At 42.8% G+C, this 21014-nt stretch overlaps 1 protein-coding gene across 2 annotated transcripts in view; it reads left to right on the top strand.

Moving 5' to 3' along the window:
• The first annotated feature begins 1656 nt into the window (after window positions 1-1656).
• CRYBG3 (crystallin beta-gamma domain containing 3) overlaps window positions 1657-21014 on the top strand; it is a 92401-nt gene continuing 73043 nt past the window's right edge. Inside the window, exons 1-3 of one of the 2 annotated variants that reach the window (XM_046912683.1) lie at window positions 1657-1839; window positions 15502-15588; window positions 16237-16315. In XM_046912683.1, the coding sequence (XP_046768639.1) occupies window positions 15554-15588; window positions 16237-16315 (114 nt within the window). In that variant the 5' untranslated portion in view covers window positions 1657-1839; window positions 15502-15553. The remainder of the gene's footprint in view (window positions 1840-15501; window positions 15589-16236; window positions 16316-21014) is intronic. The other variant, XM_025144510.3, reaches the window with a different exon arrangement.

Here is a 21014-nt window from a genome sequence, read left to right on the forward strand (position 1 = left end):
GGCTCAGTGACGTTAAGACTACATCTCTCCCCTAGCTTTCACTTCAATCTATCAGACAGATAGAGCCAGACAGCCTCAGCTGGGCTGCTTTTTCTCTGCACCCGTATTTCAGCTGTGTTTTAGTGGTTCCCTGCCTGGGCAATGCAGCATTACCTGCACATGAGTGCTGCAGAGCAGAAGAGAGCAGTTTCCCTCCACCACCATGGTGTGGGTGCAGCTAAGTGCTTTGGCTTCCCCTGAATGTGTGAAAACCACATGTCCTGCTGTACTTAGCTACATCCTGAGGTGGTTATGAGGATCAATTAACGCTGAAATTATTTGAAGATACCGGATGCTTTGTAAGTGCTAATTATTGTATTCAGGTTTACTACAGCTAGAGATTAAGTCTTACTTAGGCAACAGGTGAGGAAGGTGTGAGATGTCTGTGGTGAGGAAGAATCCCAAGTAACAAAGAGTCACTGGGAGCTGAAGCCTCACTGCAGCCTGTTTGCGCAGTTCCATTTAATTGCTTTTAGTAAATTGCCACTCTTTTAGTTCAATTTTGGAGCCTTGATTACTTTTGAGTGTAAAGGGAGTATCTCCTCTCCAAGGTTCCATAGGGAGCCTGTTAGATTTTTATGGTTGTGGCCCTGATTGCTGTTTTCCCAAGACTGAGCCAGCTGTGTGTGAGTACCCACAAAATGTGGTGTGTTTTTCTCTATAATGTTCTGTCGTGACACATTTCATAGGCTTGTACTGGCTTTGGAGCATCCTGGAGAAAATTGTTTGCTCCTTGTCTTGGACACTGATGCAGAAAGCGGGGAGGCGGTCACAAAGACATGCAGAGTTGTTCGTTGGGATGAGGAGGAAAGCGTGTCTCTGTATTGAGAATTCTGATGTCAAGGTCAGTTGGTTTTTACAAGTGATTTGCAGACAGTGAGTTGCTAAGGTTCACCACCCTCCTGTCTGTAAAATGAGGTTAGTATTTCTGTTCATCTCTGGGTTGTTATAAGGGCAAGGCTGTCCCTGAGTGGTAGGAATAATTTGATGTTAACTTGAGGAAGGACACAGTCTTTGTAGAGGGAGAGAAATCGTCATAGACTCATTCTGGTTGGAAAAGACATAAAGTCATCAAGTCCAGCCATTAAATGAAGATGTAAGTGAACAAAAAATCCCTTATTAGGAAGAAATACCTTCAACAGGCAGGAGAACACCCTTCCTCCGTGTCAGCCACCTTCATGCGGCTGAGAGAGGTGGGCATTAGCATGGCGGCAGTGCCGTACACCTTGATCTGATGCAAGTGTGGGGCCTGTGTGTTACGTGGCACCCCTGAGGCCGAGTGAAGCGGCTTACTGACTTAGCACGCACAGACACGTGTGGCATCTGAAAGTTGGCACAAGTGAGAGCAGCAAGCGGGCCGGAGCCGGTGGCTGCAGCGAGACAGCAGCGCCTGGAGCTCAAGGCTCGCTCGTTCCTCCCACAGCTCACGCTCGCACGCCAATACCCGCGCGGGACCTTAACGCCCACGGCCCGCTCCTGCCGGCGGGGGCAGCAACCGGCGCGCGGCCACCTCGGGCCGGGCCGGGTCGGGCTTGAGGGGTGGCCCCGCCCCTGGGCCGTGCCGGGCCGCCCCCGCCGGGGCGGAGGGAGGCGTGGGCCGCCGCCTGCCGCCGCCGCGGGGACTCGGTGGCGGGCTGGTGCTGGCGGCGATTCGCGTCCCCTCCCCGGCCCGGCGATGTCCGGCGGGGGCAGCCGGCGGCGGGCCGGTCCCTCCTGGCCCAGCGCCTTCTCCCGCTTCTTCGCCAGGAGTCCCCCGCGCCAGGAGGCGGCGGCGCCCGGGCGGCCGGCGGGCGCGCACAGGTAGGGGCCCGCGCGGCGCAGCGAGGTCGGCTCCGCCGCCTTCCCTCGGCCCCGTCCCGCCCGGGGAGCGCGGTGGCCGGGCCGGCAGCTGGACGTCGAGACACCGGCGGGCCGAGAGGAGGTTGGGCGGAAAGGAGAGGCGGCGGGGCCCGGCCCGGGGGGCACGGAGCAGGTGGGGCCCGACCTCCCTGCTGGGAGCCGGCCCCGGGGGGAGCGGCTCCTTCTGAAGCCGGGGGACGGGGACTGCCGGCGCCGGTCCTGGCTGCTCAGTTGGTTGATCGGTTGTGGAGGTTTGGGGTTCGGCGTCTCGTTTTTAATGCGACGCTACTTTGGGATGGCGTGAGGCGAGCCGGATGCGGGCTGGAGTGGCCGCTGAGGCTCTGGGTGTGCGGAGGAGTTTCCGTGGGAGCTCAGCTCAGCTCAGCGAGCATCAGCGCCCGGTCCTGGCGCGGCGCAAGCGGCGCAACGCTGAGGGAGACCGGGGCTGGGGGTCAGCCGGCGTGCAGCTCCGTCCGCGGGGACTGAAGGCGGCCGGAGAGGAGGTTCGCTTCCTTCACACAGCCTTCACACCCCTCAGCGTTCTCCCGGGCTGCTCTAAATCAGATGGTAATGCTATATAAATATTACCGGGGTGTTTAAGGCTCCATGCAAAATACGTGGTCTCTGGTAACCTGGTTGTTAACAATATATATATATATATTTTTCCTCTTTAAGTACAGAGAGTGCTAACGAGATGAAAAAGTTCTGAAACATCTCGTGCATTTCTTCCTCTTCCTTTTTTTTCTTTTTTTTTTTTTTCTTCTGCTGGCTGGTTTCTACATGTAGATAGGAAAGAACCACAGATAAAGTTTCCTTCTGCTTCTTATGGAGTCTTATTATTGGTCTGAGTGAACAAGCATGTTTTTGTGGTGAAGAGGTGTCAGCTGGCAAAGCCTCATTTCCTCAGGTGTACAACTCACTCATTTTGCTTTAGCATGTTGGTTTTAATCGTTTTGAGTCATTCTTGGTTCTGCACGTGTCTGTGCCCACGCAGGCAAATAAGCAAACTTGAAGCAGGTATCTTGGTGGTTTTCTCAGCAGTCATGAAAAATTGCAGAGTGCATTTTTATGTTATGCTGACTGTTGTACACTGTCTTCCTAGATGGTCTTGTGAATGGATTGTGAAAGTTTTTAACTTTGGGGTTTTTTTTTATTTTACCGCAACTGCTCTACATTTGACACACCAGCATATTGCCAAGGGTCCACCAGCCTTTCACAGGCACAGGTATTTTTATTTCCTGCAAAAAAATCAGGAGTGATGCTGTTGAATCAAGAGCACCTCCGCCATTGAGCAGCATGGCATCACTCCTGGCAGGTGGTTGAGATGTGGCAGAAAGTAAAGGCTTGAAAGTGGCTTGGGACATGGAGAGGCAGCAGCAGAGGTGTTGCAGAATCACTAAGGTTGGAAAAGACCACTAAAATCACCCAGCCCAACCACCAGCTCATCCCCACCATGCCCACTAACCACGTCCCTTAGTGCTACATCCTCACAGTTCTTGAACACCTCCATGGGCAGTAACTGCACCACCTCCCTGGGCAGCCTGTGCCAATGCCTCACTGCTATTTCAGAGAAGAAATGTTTCCTGATATCCAACCTGAATCTTACCTGGCACAACTTGAGGCCACTACCTCTCCTCATGCTTCCTCCTCCCCTGTGGTGGCTGGGACTAAACAAAAAAGCCCAGTGGTCACCTGGGCGAGGGGAGTAGGGTGATGCCGGTTGTGTGGTTTGTGAGCGAGATATGCTATCTGCGGTGTGTCCTTGTGGTACACCTGCAGCACATAACTTGGGGCTGGAGCCAGTTATCTTCATGTAAATCACAGTTTCATTTCCTGCAGCCAAGAGCCCTGCCTTTCTTGAGTGGTACCCACGAGGTGTGAGAAGGCTCGGCCTCCTGGCCGCCTGTATGGCCTTCCCACACAGCGTTAGCTGCGGGGTGGTCACTGCCGCCATTCCTCTCGAAGCAAGCAAAATTCCTGCAGCTCAGAGGAGCCCAATTTGGTATGTTAAAGAGCTTTTTTGTTGCACCAGGCTGCGGGCGGTGCATTCGCCTGGAATGCTGACGCTCTCGTCTTTGGTTTCCACTGACAGCCTTCTCCATAGATTAGCGTAATTGCATACATTAGCAGTGCCAGGCTGGAGTGAGTAGCCCAGGTTGGCTTGGTGCGCTGCTTTGGGTGCGGAGGAATGGATTGCTGAACAGTGGGGGAGCTGAGGCTGCCTGTGTGTTTGTTGTTCAGGTGTGGAGGGCAGGAGGCGAATGGGGAATGCGCCTTTTGAGGAGCCTTGTCAGAACGTATGCACCGCGGTGATTAATTTCCTGTTAGAACGGTCGGAACGATGCACGTTGGAACCGGATCAAATCAGAAGTGTGTAGCATGACATTTTTGTGTCGAGATCCTGTACGTAGTGTTGAGTTTCAGAACAGCAGAACTGCCAAGGAGAGGGATCAGGAGGTGGAGTGCAGTGGTGTGCGAGGCCACGTATATCTGCAGTGTATCTGCACTGACCTCTGGAGAAGTGCATCACGCTTCATGTATCCTGTGCAGAATATGACCTTTTTTGCAAGTGTGAGGATGAGAGATGAGCCTGTCATGTCCAGCAGTCATTCTCCACCTGCTCCTTACCACTGGTCTGCACAGGTTATTTTGCATCAGCAAGTGTCGTGGTGGCACAAGGCAGAGGGCATCTGTCATGGACTCAGTCTGCTTTTACGTACAAATTAAATAAGCATGAATTATCCTTCACCTAGTGCTTCCCTCTGTCGTTGCTACTTGCTATTCTCAATAATGCAGAATAGATGTTTGTAACCACAGTGTTGGTCTTGGGGCAGTCTACATCCCAAAAGTGGGGAAATCCCATTTGATTTTAATCATTCTAACAGGAGCCTGATTTATTCAGTTAGTTATTAATACAGGTTTCTTTAGACTACCTGGATGAAGATATGACTTTTACAGGGCAGTCTCTTACGTATTCTTTCAGGGCTGTACAGCTTCCATGCCTCGGCAGTTGTCCTCTTGAAAGTGAATGTGGCCTGTTAGGTCACCTTAGAAACTGTCTGGAGGTGTTACGTTTCACCAGTTGCCTTAACCCAGAGCTGCCACCAAAATCTTATATACAGTTTGTACTTTATATTGTGTAGCAGATGCATTTCAGGTTTATCTTTTGACCAACTAATGGCACTTAGAGGGAAAATAACTACCAGCACAAGCAGGCCTTTGTTGGGCTTGTCCAGATACTTTTTTCTGCATCGCTGAAGTGTATCAGAAACATCAACCAGGAAAAAACAACCTTTTATTTGGTTTCAGAAGGCCTTTTTCTCTCTCTCTCTTTTTTTAATTGACATTATTGTTCCGTTCATCCATTAGTTTCTAACTAAGAGCTTTCAGAGGTGGAAGAACGTTGTTTATACTGCCTAAGGAGAGATTAGAGAGTCCCTTTCTTCCTCTGGGCTTGCCAGTCATTGTTCTTGTTTATAAAGCGCATGTATTTTTGTAGTGGTCTAAAAAAAAATGTATTTGGGAACTACCAGGAATGGATTGAAAGGGGAGCAATGCATTTCAAACTTATTCGCTCAGCAAGGCTGTGGATGCCTCCTCCCTGGAGACATCAAAGCCAGGCTGGATGGGGCTTTGAGCAGCCTGGTCTAGTGGGAGGTGGCCCTGCCTATAGCAGGGGGGTGGGAAAATAGGTGATCCTAAGGGTTCCTTCCAACCTAAATCATTCTATGATTCCGTTTCTTCTAAACTTGCTACCTCCTGGCTGGTTTTGATTCACGTGCTGTTGGCATCTTGGAAGAAATCCATTGTTTGCTGGAGGAAAAAAAATCTGTTTTCTCATAAAGACGCTCTTCCTTTCAAAAGGCAAAATGAAATGTTATTATTAGTATTTATTATTAAATTTGTGCTCATTTGTGAGTGTGCAGCATAGGCGATGGTTTGTGGAACCAGCAAGGGGAAGCCTCCAGTCATTTAGAAGAACTCCAACTTAGAAAAGCAAGGCACGTTATGAAAAGTTTCTGTTCATTTGTGTTATGTTTGACCTTTTTGCTGTTTCTTTTTATTTCCTTGATCTTTCCGTTGTGACTGTTATCGCAGGGTGATTCAAAAGAGTAGCAAAGACCCTGATGCAGCAGATTACCAAAGTGGTTGCCTACGCTTATTTATAAGTAAATATTCTGCATCGTGCTACGGTGGGGTTCCTTGTTTGCTTAAAATTAGGTGTAGATGTCAACGTCTCATGGGAGCGAGACCAGAAGGAGCAAGTCTAACAGCTGGCCTTGCGATTGTGAGACATTTCCTAGAGGAAATGTTACTGGAGCATTAATTATAATGGTAGCATTCCTTAAAAGAAACAAACCCACTTTTTACGTGTTAACAGTGCCATCTCCTTCCAATTATATTTGCAATTATTGTCAGATTTTCAGAGTATCTATGAACCATTGGTTTTAAGGAAGTCTCACGGAGGTGAAAACTAATCCATCGGCACGTGAACAGAAGACTCACAGGTGGGGAAAAAACAAAACTCAGAAATATGTTGCTGTATTTCTGATCATCAAAACGTCTTACAGAGATGAGAACCCCACCGCTTCTGTTGTCTGAGGGTTTTTTGGGCTGCGTACAGTTCAGTGTGTGCTACTGTATACTGTTACGCTTCCAGACAGTAACGGTGCTACATTGCTTACCCTGTAGGCTTTCCTGAGGATATTACCACATCTGTTTTTTTCTACTATAGTAATTTTCATTTCATTTCTAAAATCATTTGTACAGATTTTAACTTTACAATATTGTGTAGTATCGCTTCTGAAGGACTTGCTTCATTTTGCTGCTGACCCCGGTGCCCTTTGTTTTACTTTTCCTGGTCACTTTTTCTTAGTGCCTTCTATTATAAATTTAATTAAACCCTATTTGTCTAGAGGAAAGTAGGTGTTACTACTTTTTTAATGTCCTCCATTTTCTTGTCATTTGTAAGCACCGTTGCTGACTCCCAGCCCTTCAGATAGGTGCCTTTTGAAAGTGGTTGTATAATGGCCTGTCTATTCTCTATTAACTCAATAATTTTAACCTTAAATAGTTTCTGAATCTGCTTCTGTAATTATACCAAGTCTAATATGTTAGCTGCCAGAAACATATTTAATTTCATAAGCATGCTGAAAACTTGACTGAACCTCTCAGGCTAGCACGTACAGAGCAGATTCTATATTAATGTTTGTTACTATGCTTGACAGATGCCAGAAGAAAAACCTTAGTGTAATCTGGTATAATCCTACTGCCCAGTGTTGAAGTGGGCCCTACTCAGAAATGTTTTTCTTTCTTTTCTCCACCTTTTGTATGGCTGTTGAATTCCCTCACGTGTAAAACAGATTAAGTTATTCATCGAGGGCGATCGGGGGCCGTCATACTTATTTCACTTAGTTCCAGCCTTTTAAGTTGAAAGGGACTTGTTTGATATCAAGAAATGGTTTTTGCGTTTTTAGCATAAATTTTCTCTGTAAAACGTGTCATTCAGTACTTTTATAACATCTTTATTTTTCGTGTGTTTTGGTGTTTTTCTTTTTTTTGGTTTGCATTTTGAAAGAGGATTAACAAAATCTCTTCATTTTGTACTAACACATTCTGTAGCTCGCTTAGTGTATGGGAAGCAGCAGTACTAACACAGGGCACAAAGCTGACCTAGCTTTACTGTGCATCAGAGCAAAAGCAGTATGTAAACAAGCAGCATAAACAGGTCTGAGAGGAAAAAAATGTTTCAGTAAAAACCTCCTAAATTGTTTAATGCTCTCTGTAATCAAACGAGTTTTCAAGTGGGATTGTTTAATTGAATAGAATGTGTTTTATGCTATTCCAGCACTTATATTAGTTGGTTGATTTTAACACTTCTTTTGCCTGAGTTCATCCTCCTTTTGCTTCCCTTTTCTTCGTCCTTTACCTTACTGTGGCTCCTGCTCCTTTCCTCCCCACTTCCTTTATTTGTTTTAAATAGTTGCTTTGCTTTCCTTTCATGTTCTGATCTCAAAATCACTGGCTTGTTTTTAAAATTTCCATTTATCTTAATGGCTCCTCCCTATGTGCATGGCTTCCATGTAAGCACCAAAGTAGGATCCAGAAACATCACATTTAAATTTGTGTGCAAACAATCCCTCTCTCCTCAAGACAAGCCCTGATGGCCTTGTCAGAAATTGCGGTAGGGCTTTGTCACCACTGCTTACCATTTGGTTTCTGTGACCAGTGTTCGCCTGGGGAACCTTGCTGAGAAGTTGGCTACAATTTCTCTTTTTGAAGCTTTTCCAAAAGAGCTGTGTTCTATTTTGCAGAGGGTGGGGGGAGAGAGAAAATAGCTCTGTGGTCGTTGCTGTTTTCTGTTAAAATACTAGTATCTTTATTTTCTCTTGCAATGCTGCTGTACTTTGACATTTGATTCAGAGGGCTGTTTGTATGAATCTTCATTGCTTTCTCCCCAAGCTGGAGATGCATCTTCTTGCCACTGGACTTTTCAGCGATGTTTCCCTTTTGATTCATTTAACAGATGTTATTCAACATACATGCCAAAACTTTGACTCTTAAAAAGTCTATAAACGCTGTTTGTAGAGCAGGTTTGGACAGTTCTCTGGGCTTCACAGGACATGAGTGGTTTCACAGATGTGATTTTAGGATCTAGAGCAAGGTGTTGGCATTTCAATTATGCTTTTATGTCTATTCTGTTTGGTTGGATTAAAGGGGAAGGATTGAAAAGTTGATTTATCAAGTCTTCCAGGTGAGCTGTGAAGTTAATAAATGTGGTGTTGACCCTAACATTGCTGGAGGATGGGAACTGTCAAACATGATTTTGTTGATGAGGTTGCTACTTTAGTTGATAAACTGCTGAAGTAGTAACTTCAGACTCTTTAAGGCATCTGACCTGGTACTGATGCTCCAATTAAAGTATTTACCAGCGTAATGGTAGCGGGACAAACTGGGATATGAAGAACTGGATGTGGATAAAAGATGTGAAAAAGTTCAAGTATTTTTGACTCAATCAATGTAATATCTCTACAAGCAATCTGAAAGAAGATTGTAGCTTGGGAAGTTTGCAGATGAGTAGAGTGTATTTTTATGGGCAATTCCATATAGATGGCAATGTTGCAGATGCAAATGAAGTTGCATTGAAGTGGTTGGCAGTCACTGAACGGGAGCTGCCAAAGCAAAATGACAGAAAAAGTGATTCTCAGAAGTATAAATGATAAAGTACATGTATTCTGTGGCTGAACTTCAGTTACTAGTGCAGTGAGTCTAGTTAAAGCATTCATGTTTCACTATGAAAAAGGTACCAACAAACTGGAAATGGCTCTGAAAAGAGCTCCAGAACAATCTCATGGCTGGAAAAGCTGCCTCACAGAATAAATTTGAGTAGCTCAATAGCATTTAGTTTGTCTAAGAGTAGGTTCTGAAATGATAGGATTAGGGATTGAGGCATGGCTTTGCCTGGAGGTGTGTAACTGCAAGGGAAATTAGAGTTAAGTGCTTCTCATCACAGCAGACCTGTGACTTGAAGAAGGTAGATGTAGGTTGATCCCATAGAGGAGAGATGATGCTTGACGAATTTGGACTGGCAGGCCTTCGTTTTAGTAGTGACTTGGTAGATTCAGTAGTAGTAGTAAACATGGAAAGGTGTTATTTACAGATACTGTAGATTTTCCATTTTTCACTGTTTTTAGTTGTTTGGGTTATTTAAAATTAAAACTTGGCATCTTTCAGGAAAATGTTACAGGCGTAATGCAGGTGTGCATTGGTAAGACTTTGTGATCTTGATTATCTGGGAGGCCAACTTCGATAATCATAATGGTCTGTGTGGCAAGTAGGGCAACTGGTGTATATATAGAAAATATTACTCAAAGGTCTGAATTTTTAGTAGTCTTCTTTGTAATTGCCACTTAGAAGCAGGAACAAAGAAGAAACCAGTACAGGCTAACCTATAGCTTTTTGCAGATGTATCATAAACGTTTCGTAACTACTACTGGTCTGTTCATATGGTTTGAGAATCCCTGTACTGTACTGAAACTTCGTGATGACTTTGGTCTTGCACATCTATATTTGATAGTATTACCTGACTTGCAGTTTTCTTCTCGTTCACGTTCTTCAGGGAGGCTCACTCACAGCTTTGGTTTAAGGTACTGGGTGATCATGTTTTCTTTAGCAACCTCTGTGTTCTGCGGGGTCTGACATGTTCTTTCAGAAGGTCACCACTGATTGTGTCACTGTCTTAGCACTAAGTAAAACTGGAAAGTGATGACATCAAGACCAAATGCAGTGCAGCTTTGCAGGGAGGAGTACTTGTTTTTTTCAGTGCGAGATAAAAGGCAGGGGGTCAGAAACGAGAGTCGTGTCCCAGAATGCTGAAATAAAGAAAGAAAGACAAAAATTACATTGGCCTATGTGATGACTGGGCTGCAGGATGAATTGTATCAACAATACCAAAACAAAGACGCATTGTCTTGAGGAAAACTTCAAAAAGGAAAAAGAAAAGAAAAGAAAAAGAAAAGCCTGGAAGGATATATTACAAGCAGTATCATTGTATCATTAAACAGGGAGAGGTCAAGCTTTGTTAATTAGTGTTGTATAGGTAAGGCCAAATGTAGCAGCTTAGGGTTGCTTGGTATTCTGCAGCGCCTTTCAGGTTAGGCGTTCTAATACAATGATAAGTCCTCTCGTGAAATGGCTACTGTTTTTGTGTTGATCTGAAAATGAGCCCAGTTAAAATGGGCAGTGTTAACTTAGTGCTGTGTCAAGGAGGGTTTGGCTGTGTGGGGAGTCATCTGTTCCTGGACAGAGGCAAAATGGTAGTGCTCTCGCCTCTCTGGCAACGTCTTTTTGCATCTTGGCTTCTGGACCACCGTGTTGGAAGTGACTTCTGTTTGTACAGTTGGAGTATTCCCTGGTGGGAGCAAGAGGCAAGGGCAGCATCTATAATTATTGTCATGACGTTGCTTGAGTTGAGCTTTAGCCAGCTGTCCCTGTTTCCTTAAGGGGTTGCCCGTTAATTGCCCCATTCTCCAACAGGAATCCGTAGCAGGTACCTTGTAAAAGGAAGGTAAAATGCCACAGCAGTTAGCTTCAGTTTCATAAGCTTTGCATCTGGTCAGTCTTATCACAGCGCGCACGTTTGTGCTTCATCGCACTTCCATACTGCCTGTAGCTTGCCTTTTATCTAACACAACATGTTCGCAATCTGCTGTGTGCATAATATGGGTGAGGTTAGCTAATAGAGGAAGAGAGGGTGGGCTTTTAATTTGCAAGTTCCCAGGGATTGTTGTGAAGAACAAAGCTGGAGGAAGCAGACTCCTGGTGCTGCACAGAGGTGCTGCGAGGGCCTTTTGAACATGCAATTGTTTATAATTGTCTTGTTCTGTTTTTAGAGACAGTTGGAAAAGACCTCACAAACCACGTAATTAAATTTGCTCCCTTCAGCTCTTTCTTTTTTGACTCCTATCCCTCTTATACGTTAATTAAACAGGATTTGAATACTTGTCTACTTTCCTGTGTTTTGTGTGAGCAACCTTACCGTATATGTACTGGGATATAAACATTTTTGTCAGTGTTAAAGTCTGTGACCTTTCCTATGTAAGTGTTATGATTAAAAACTTGGACCAAAATCTGCTTCTGTTTCAGACGCCACCTGTCCTGGTATTACAGAAAGGTCAGAACAGATTTGCAGCAGCAGATGAACGAAAAGCATTAGAAAATCATACAAAGAGAAGTTCGTGCAGAACGTACAGAATGGCATCTATTTTAACTTGTGTTCAATCTCAAATATTTAAAGAAGTGACACTAATCAGGATGCATTCTGGCAAGATAGTAGGGGAAAAGCAGTGAGATAGTCAGAGGAAGAAATCCCTCTGCCTTCACTGAAGATTAACCCCATCTGTGTCAGATGCACCAACAAATGATGAGAAAAAGCATGTTGGGCAGAAATAGCAGTAAGAGGGCAGTAGATTACTTGAGAAGTAGCCAAAAAGCTTAGATTCTAGTCTTAATTTTAACAGTATCTTTATTACTCAGGACAAATTATTTATTATTTCTATGCCTTCTTTTTATTATTGTGTATAAAATGAAAGTAGTATCTGCCTAAATACGTAAACAAGCAGTTGCAACCATCTGTGAGAGCCTGTATAGGTAAGAAGTCCATGAAAGCACACTGTGGAGGGACAGAGGTGTTTTCTTTGGTCTCAGGATCACACTGTGCTCCTTCACATCCCAAAAATGAGTACAAAGTAGACCCCAGACTTGTGATGTGTGCAAGGAGTGCAGGTAGATGTGAAGGCTGTTGGAGCAGCAGGTGTCAGCAGGGAGAGTGGTGTTCTGAGCTGGCCTCGCCACCTGTGAGGAAGTTGGGACCGTCTTGTCGCAAGATCCCTTTATCAGGTGGGCAGGAGAACCCCTCTGAGGCCAGACAAGTTGCAAGGCAGTTTGGCTTTAAGAGCTTCTAGGGCTAATTCTTGGCAAAATTAAATCTGTGGTCTCTCTTAGAGTGCTATCAGACTGGCTGTACGATAACAGCACTTGGGGAAGTGTAGGATTGTAGACTCATGAGATTCATCTTTGGTTGAGAAGTGGAAGTGCTGCAGCCCTGAGAGCTGGCTGGCTGATTTTGCAAAGTGATGTGCATAGCTAACCACAAACCTAACTTCCAAGCTGCTGAACAAGGGGTAGTATGCTTGCTACCTGGTGTGGCCAAGCACTCCGAAAAGGCACTGCCTCAGAGAAGTTTGAGGCAACCATGAAAGCTTGTGGAGGAGAACTATTAATGTGTGTATGTGGGTGAGCCTGTACATACAGTCAATCTGTAGGTTTCAGTTCTTAGCAAAGGCATAACAATTTAGTGGTATAACATCACATAGTAAAGAAGTAAACATTTATAACAATTTCAAATATCAGAGATTATCCTGTAAAAAATAAAAGTATAAACCACCCTAGAATACAGTTCTTAAGTATTACATCTTGTGCCTAATGGTAGCCTCGCATGAGTACACCAAAGAAATTGGAAGAATGGATCATTTTTAGCGTAAATATTGTTTGTCTTACTTATTTCCCAATAAATATTAAATGATGGCATTCACAATTACAAGTATGTTCACTGCATCTCTGAGTTTAAACTCATATGAGCAGCACAGGCTTTTGTTGCAGTGTGAGAATATATATGGCATAATTACTCTAGCTTCACTGGGAGGGAATTAAGCGTGGAAGTGTAGGCTTTTGAATGGGCCCATAAACTTTACTGTGGAAATATTCTTGACTCTTCTTCCAAACAATCCAAGAGGCCTTCCCTTCCCCACCCCTCCCCCATCAAAGTGAGCTTTTGTGCTGTAAACATCATCCATTTGGTTCAAGTCACGTTGTTTCAGTGGAAGATCCACACACAACAGAGCAGACACTAGAGCACAAGTCTTACAGGAAGCAGCTGAGAGAGCTGGGTTTGTTTGGTCTGGAGAAGAGGAGGCTCAGGAGAGACCTCATTGCTCTCTACAGCTGCCTGAAAAGAGGCTGTAACGAGGTGGGGGTTGGCCTCTTCCCAAAGGTAAGAGCAATAGGATGAGAGGGTGTGGCTTCAGGTGGGATATTAAGAAAAATTTCTTCTCAGAAAGAGTGGCACAGGCTGCCCAGGGAGGTGGTGGAGTCACCATCCCTGGAGGTGTTCAAGAGCTGTGTGGATGTGGTAGAGGGACGTGGTTAGTGGGCATGGTAGGGATGGGTCAGCAGTTGGACTAGGTGATCTTAAAGATCTTTTCCAGCCTTAATGATAGTACGAAACCTGAGCCTTAGCTAAAGGCACAAGGTGACCAGAAGTAGCCCTAGCAGTGATGTGAGCTGCGGGAACGTGTGCCTGCTGGTAGCTGCCTGCTGTGCATTAGGATCACTGGCTGAGCTTCCAGGTTTGGAAACTTCTGCTCCTTCCTCATTTTTATCTAAGACCATAGTCCTGCTGGAGCCCTGCTGAGCTGGATTGGGGGTGGGAAGGAGTTGCTGAGGTTGAGGAATAAGGTGTGGAAGCTTCTGAAGCTCGCTCTGTTGACAAAGTCACATGTGGAGGAACTGCACCCTAAAGCAAAAGATTCAGGAATGTAGAAAGGCTAGAATATCAGCCATGAAAGGGTGTGGGGAATTGCTTCCAAGTTTATGTTTGTTTAATGCTGGAAAGTAAAGTCTTGATATATTTTTTTATTATTAGTTGATTTTAAGATGCTTATCTGCTGAACTGTATTCTTTCAGTTTTGATGTGTACTCTGGAATTGCAAAGCAAGCAGTCTGAGCCTGGCCAGTGAGGAGAAGGTATTATGGGAATGTATTTCAAATACAAAGCAAAGAGTAGGACAATGCTGAAAGGATTGGGAGGGAAGCAGAACATGGAGGAAGAACATGAGCAAAGCAAAGTGGTAAAAGAACTAGGTATAAATGGTCTCTGTTGATAATACTTAACAGAAGTGATGATCTCAGGTTTTTTTTCTGCAGTGCAGTTACACAGATAGTGATATCCTGAAGGCAAGAAGAATGCCTAGTGGAAATCAGACTCGTTCTTCTGCTTGTGGTAGGGAGAACTTCTGTACTGAGTCAGGTGTATTGGCATCAGGAAAAGCTGTGCAGATCCAAGAAGCTTTTTTTTATCCTCTTTTAAAGGTAGGAGGGAGAAAATAGGTTACATATGTAATTTGTACTTTGGAGCATTTTCCTAGTGTGCCAGGCTGCCCAGAAGTGTTGGAGACCTCTCCTTCACAAAATACATAAACGGCACAAGAAATTAATAGAAGAGAGTAGTAATTGTGGAGGCAAATAAAGACAAGGAGGCAAATAAAGACAGGACTTTCTGTGTACTCTCCCTGAAAAAGCATCTTAGTGTTTTGGAACGCATTATGAAAGATTACCGGAGGTGCTCTGGAAGTACATGGTTCTATAACGAAGAGGATCTATAAAAGACAGGAAAGAGCTTTTCTGTTTTGAAGCAGATCAGAAAGATCTTAACCTTAGCTGCGGGAGCAGTCTGTTCTCATTTTGGCTCAGGGAAGCTTGACCCTGAGCAGCTGGTAGGGTAACCATTGTATTCTTGGACTGAATTTTCTATTCTGCGTGAATGTTAACGTATGTTTAGCTGCAATGCCTAATGCACAGTTGGAATAAAACCTTGTCTTTTCAGAAGTCCTATTGAATCATGCTTACCTGTGGCTTTACAGTCAGTGGTAGTGGGGGTAATAGTCTACATGCAAATCCTTATTCCAGATCCTGACAGAATTCAATAAAATGCAAATAATGTGTTTTATTCTTTTGTTTAAATAGCTTTCTGCTTATCTCTTCATACAAATAAAAACATAACGGCTTGTGCAGTTATAAATAGCAAAGCTAAATTTCCAAAATTAACAAAGAAGGCTGTTTGAAGTGGTTCACTGCAAAACTGAACGTTTCTCACGTGCTATATTGATATGATGATAGGCAATGCAGGAAGTGATCTGTCATTAACATCCTCCAATGTTTTCCTTCATATGATTTTGCTTTGTAGTTGCATGTAGCTTGAAGGTTTTTATTAAAATGTTTGCTGCTGGATTGTACTTAAGGATGGCTGTAAGAATCAGGGCAAAACAAATGTTCCCCTCATTCCAGAGATGGGATTCTGAAGAATGTTTTGACCAAGGTAAACTGGCTATAAGGACATATGAGACTTTGGACTACTGACATTTATAATGGACAGTGAGTGTTGCCTTGGTAATTATAACGTCTGATGTCACCTTCCTAAAATTTCTTCTTAATTTGCTTGCAAACCCCCATTAGGTCTGTCCATTGTTCAGTAAAATTTCAATAAATCTGATGGCTGTGATGTGTGATGATTCCATCTGCCCTGAGCACACTCCATTTGACCGCAATCCTTAGTGTAAGGACTGGGAATGCCTTCTAGCTGCACGGTGGTTGTTGCTATGCCAAGGAATGCTGCAGTGGGCAAGTCATCAACTGTGCTATTTTTTTTTTTCCAGAAAAGAGTAACACATATACACATAAAGTTTGGGGTGGTTTTTTTTTTTTTTTTTTTTGCTTTGTTTTGGTTTTTTGTTTTTTTTTTTCAGTTGGAGAACAGCCTTAGTTACACTATCTGCCATTTCTGAATGCTTGAGTTATGAATATGTCAGTATGATGTGAAATAGGTACTTTGCTTTCATCTTAAGCTTTTCGGGGCATGGCTTTTTCAGTTGCAGCGTATGCAGAATATGGGCTATGTTTTGGAAAACATGTTTTTTGTCCTTTTAAGTCAATGCTCTTTTGTGTTTAAATTGAATCTATTGGCTCTCGAGTACAATTGAATAATTCAAGTCCTCAGTGTTGCAAAATATCTTTGTTTTTCAGTTCTGAAAACAAAGGGAGTGAAGCCATAAATTTAAAGAGCAACCAAAAGGAAAGCACAACTCTTCCTGCACTTTTGAAGGTATGATTTTTATTTACTAATACTGAATTGACCTAAGCCTGCCACATTTGCTTGTGGTTCTTTACTGTGTTTTGAGGTTGGAGGTATTCGTGCACTGTGAAGTAGCACGTAGTTGCCATATTCTGGGTTAGGATTCATTATGCTAGGGTATGCATGCAAAAAAAGAGATTGTCCATGCTTCATGTTACTGAAACAAAGTTGATGTGTTCACTTACATGAAAGAAGTGGAAGTGTAGTGCCTATTCTACATGCAGTCAGCCAGTGAAGGAGGAAGTATTTTTATCAAATGATGGTTTCAGGCATTCCCCTAAAGTACTGTTTCTGTATAATTTATGACTATCTAACCAGCAAGTGTTTTCTTGACGTTTCACTGGTTGCCAACCAGGGCGTTCTGAGATCCTTCTGCTGAAATACTTGCACATTGCCTATTCTTCACCAGTGTTACCCATGTTAATCATGCTTGTCTTATCCTGTAAGCATTCTACTGCAAAAACAGACATGTTTCCATGTGATCAGAGTTTTGTCCTGTGAGTCATTTGACACAAAGTGGTAGCTGCCCATAAAGTTGTGTTTAGATTTAGTCAAATATCATAAATAGTTATATAGAAGAATGGGGCCTGGTGATACAACCCTCTTCCAAATAGTTGCTGTAACATCATGCCCTGTGCAGTCGTTCTAGCAGTTCATTCACGCTAACCACTTCTTTTGTTCTTGTTTCTTTTCTTAGTAGCAGTGTAATACAGATAATTTTTGTGACAGTTTCCCCAAAAGGACATTGACTAGTCCCTCAGACGCCCCTGTGGATATAGTAGATTTCTTAACAGACTGAATCTAAGGTTTTCATCCTGTATTGCCTGGACTAAGCACTAACGGTGTACGGGGAAGTGGTCTTTTTCCTGTGTGATTTGCAGTCACTGAATAGAGGCATCTTTGGTATGTAGGGCCTATTTGGCTGAGTTTTACCAAAGGACAAGAGGTATCTTTTTTTCTCTTCTTCTGTCTCACCATTAAGACTTTTTATTTAATTATGTTGTCTTAGATTTATGTTTGGCAACCTAAAGAGTTAGACTGTGTGTTTCATTATCTTTTGAAATAATACCTGGCTGTTTGGCATTGTATAAGCTTTAGAAGAAAGGTGCAGCCTTCAATTACCGGAATACTCTGGCTGTTTACATGTACTGAGCGCTTCCTGTCTTAACTTCTTTCCCTTTTTCTTAAGTTGATCAGAGATCTTTTGATACCCTTTAACAGTTTTGTACACATAGTAATAAGTGCTCTTAGCTCTATAATTTCATCTTTTGTGCATTGCAATTACAACTAGATAGTAAGAAGTGATTTAGAGAAGTGGCCCACCTCAACCCTTTTTTCAATGGATAAAATCCTTTCTTTTTCTGCCACTGCTCCCTCCAACACACATTTTTTGATAGTACCACACTGTCCAGTGACTGAAATTGCTCTAAATAATGTCTTGTACAAAGATAAGAAGAATATAACTGAACAGTTGAAGAGAAATTGAGTTCTGTCTCATTTGAAAAGGATAACGTATGATATGGAAAAATATTCCGGTTTCATTCATTGAGGCATCAAGGTAACTGTTTGAAAAAGAATCTTGTGTAGTTACCAAATGTACCTTGTGAGGAAGTTTAAGGCTGTGTATCTGCATGGGCAGGTTTCAGTATCTCTGAACCGTGTTCCTTCTTACCCATTTCAGGTGAATAGTGTCTACACACTGATACCATATTGAGTCTGTCTGCCACTGAGTTAATGATCTGTCATGCTTCTGACAGACCTACATGCCATGATTATTTTTTTTTTAATATTCATTGGCCATCTCAGCAGAAGGCCGGAGTTGGCAAAGAATCTGCAAGGCTCTGTCTTAACAAAGTCAGACGTGTAAATTGTAACTGACCAGGGGAGTGGAGCTGAGAACTGTCCTGAGCTACCACAGCTCTTCAGCTGTTCTGAAAGCTTTACGCACTCTTTTATTCCCATTGATGAAATCTTTAGCTGTGTGGGAGAAAAAGTTAATACCTTAGGAAAATAGAGAATTTTATGTTTATGTGCCAGGATGTTATTATCAATCGTCATTTGATCACTTTCTAAAAAATGTCATTGAAATATATTTACTACATCAGTTCATTGCCAGAATGTACACCATGGCCTGCTACTGTTTATTTACAGATTTTATTTGGCTTCTGTTTCTTTGAATTAGAGCTGCAAACACTGTGTATGCTCCATTTGAATGATGTGATTGTTGAACATGTGGCTGTGTGGTTGTAAACAGGCCTTGTACTTCACGTTTTCTTTGCAAATTATCTGCATTGCATAGTGTCCAGCATGTGTTAGTGTATCTTTAGCCTCACTTTTAGCACTACAGGGACTTTGTTTTTGAAGGGAACATTGCAATTACGTTTCCTGTAGAGGTCCATGAGTACATCTTTACAATTTTTAGCCATATCTTTAAAACAGAGATTTACAAATAGGACATATGTCTACTAGTTGAACTAATGACATTACTGTTGTGAGCTGTATGCTGTTGAATGTCTTCTTAGTATAGCTTTGAAGAAATCACACACCACTCTTGTTGGTCATGCTTGTGCCACAGGTCTAACCTGGGCTTCTGTGGTATTACAATACTGTGGTTACAGCGTCAGTGACTGGTGCTTGGGTTACTTCCATGGCTGTGAGTGGTTTCAATTCCAGACTAGCCCTACATGAGTTTCTCAACCATCTGAGGCTTTGCTTTGGAATGTAGGCAGATGGACTTGCCTGACAGTCACCCCAGACATCCTTCCTGTAACAGTGCCTGGAAGAAAAAGCATGTTCTCCTGTAATTGATCAGGAAAGAGTTCTTAAGCAACTTGGCATAAGAACTGAGCTTTGCAAAGCAATTGCGAAAGTTCAAGAAAGGAGGTAAAAATATGGTCTACCAGATGTATAATTTAGTCTTTGTCATTTTGGTAGCATTAAATATTTTATAATTTAGCCCAGAGGCTAAAGCCTGTATCATAATTGCCTCGATTAACTAGAAACAGGGAGTCTCGATCTTCATAGACAGCAGAGGCAGAAAGTACACCTCTACCCCAAGGTGAGAACACTTTATCTGTTATACCTGATACAAGTTTGTCTAACTTGTTCTCAAAGACCTCCAGGGATGGAGATCTCTAAGATCTCTACAACTTTGTCATCAGACAGCTGTTCCACTGATTTCTTAAACCTTGTAATTAGGAAGTCTTTTCTTAGCATGCAGTCTAAAGCTTCCTTGCTACAAATTAAGCCTTTTGCTAGTTGTTCTGTGATAAGTACTCCTGCATACTGTGAACACTGAGAAGGGATTTTTCCGAAACTCTGTGTTCTCACATAATTTCATTTCAGGTTAGAGATGTCTGTATTTAAATGGTAGATAAACTATTACAGTTTTATGTCAGTGACTCCAATTACGTGAGAAGATGGAGACAGATTCTTCTTGGAGCTGCAGCAAGCAAGAAAGAGGCAACAAATGCAGATTGGATCATGGGGAGTTCCAGTTAGCTATAAGGATATATTCATTTATTTCCCCCTCTGCTATAAGAGTGGTCAAATATTGACAGAGGTTGTGCAAGAACATTGTGGAGTCTTTCACAACATTCACAATTCAAAACTCAGCAGTTCCTTGAACTCACTGAATCCGTGTAGCTGTTCTTACTGAATGTCCATAATTCTGACTTAATCAATAATTTTATATTCAACATAAAGAAATCAAAATTAAGCCAAATGTCATAGTTTATCACAGACTGTCCTTTAGCATTGTTTTGTTTCATATTGTTTTTATTTCATATGTTACGTTATGTAAGTAATGTGTGCATGCTTGCTGAATGCCCTCGTTGTACACGCAGTAGAAATGAAGGAAATGATTCTTTGACTTTTGGGAGCCAAGGAAGCTGGAATGTTACTGCCAACCATGAATTTTTTAAAAACTGAGCTACTTTTAAAACACGTAGCCGTTGCTGCCCTCAGAAACAAATGAAAACCAAAACATTTTTTGGAGCTTGTATGATCAGGATTTTTCTCTGGAACCCAACAGCAAATCTTTTCCTCTTTGGCAAACGTTTAGACTTTCTTTGGAATGAGATGTTATAGGAGAGCGCATAGAATCTTCTGTTTGCCCAGGACACTTTGTTAAAGTAATGGTATTATCAGCTGTATGAGTTTGGGAAGACATTTCAAGATCCTGCTATCTAGTGTCCTGGTAAGTTCTTTTGTCATACTGGAGGATTTTAGATGATCCTGAAACATGCTTCCTTCTCTACTACTCTAGTTCTTCAAAGGTTGTGAGCAACTTCATTTCAGGATGGATGAAAATACAATGGGTTTAAACCTTGCTGAGTCTGGTGTGTAGAACCACTGAGGAGGAGACAGATGAGGAAGAGGGTAATGCCGGAAGCTATAGCCTGCCATTAGAATTTAAGTATGCGGGGAAATCACATTGTCTCACCCTGTTCCCAGTGTACTGCCTACTTGTTTGTTTGTTTTTTTAACTGAAAAGATGAATTTGATCTTTATTTTTTTTAATTTATTTTTGAATATCAGGAAATTATCAAGTAAAAGAGTAAAAATCATTTCATGATTGTAAAAGCATTTTAATTAAAAGGCAATGAATGGAAGAGTAGTTCTGGGAGAATGTAAGGAAAAGGAAAGAAAAAAGACCATTTAAATCCAT

The sequence above is a fragment of the Gallus gallus genome, chromosome 1, assembly GCF_016699485.2.
Source record: "Gallus gallus isolate bGalGal1 chromosome 1, bGalGal1.mat.broiler.GRCg7b, whole genome shotgun sequence".
Taxonomy (NCBI): domain Eukaryota; kingdom Metazoa; phylum Chordata; class Aves; order Galliformes; family Phasianidae; genus Gallus; species Gallus gallus.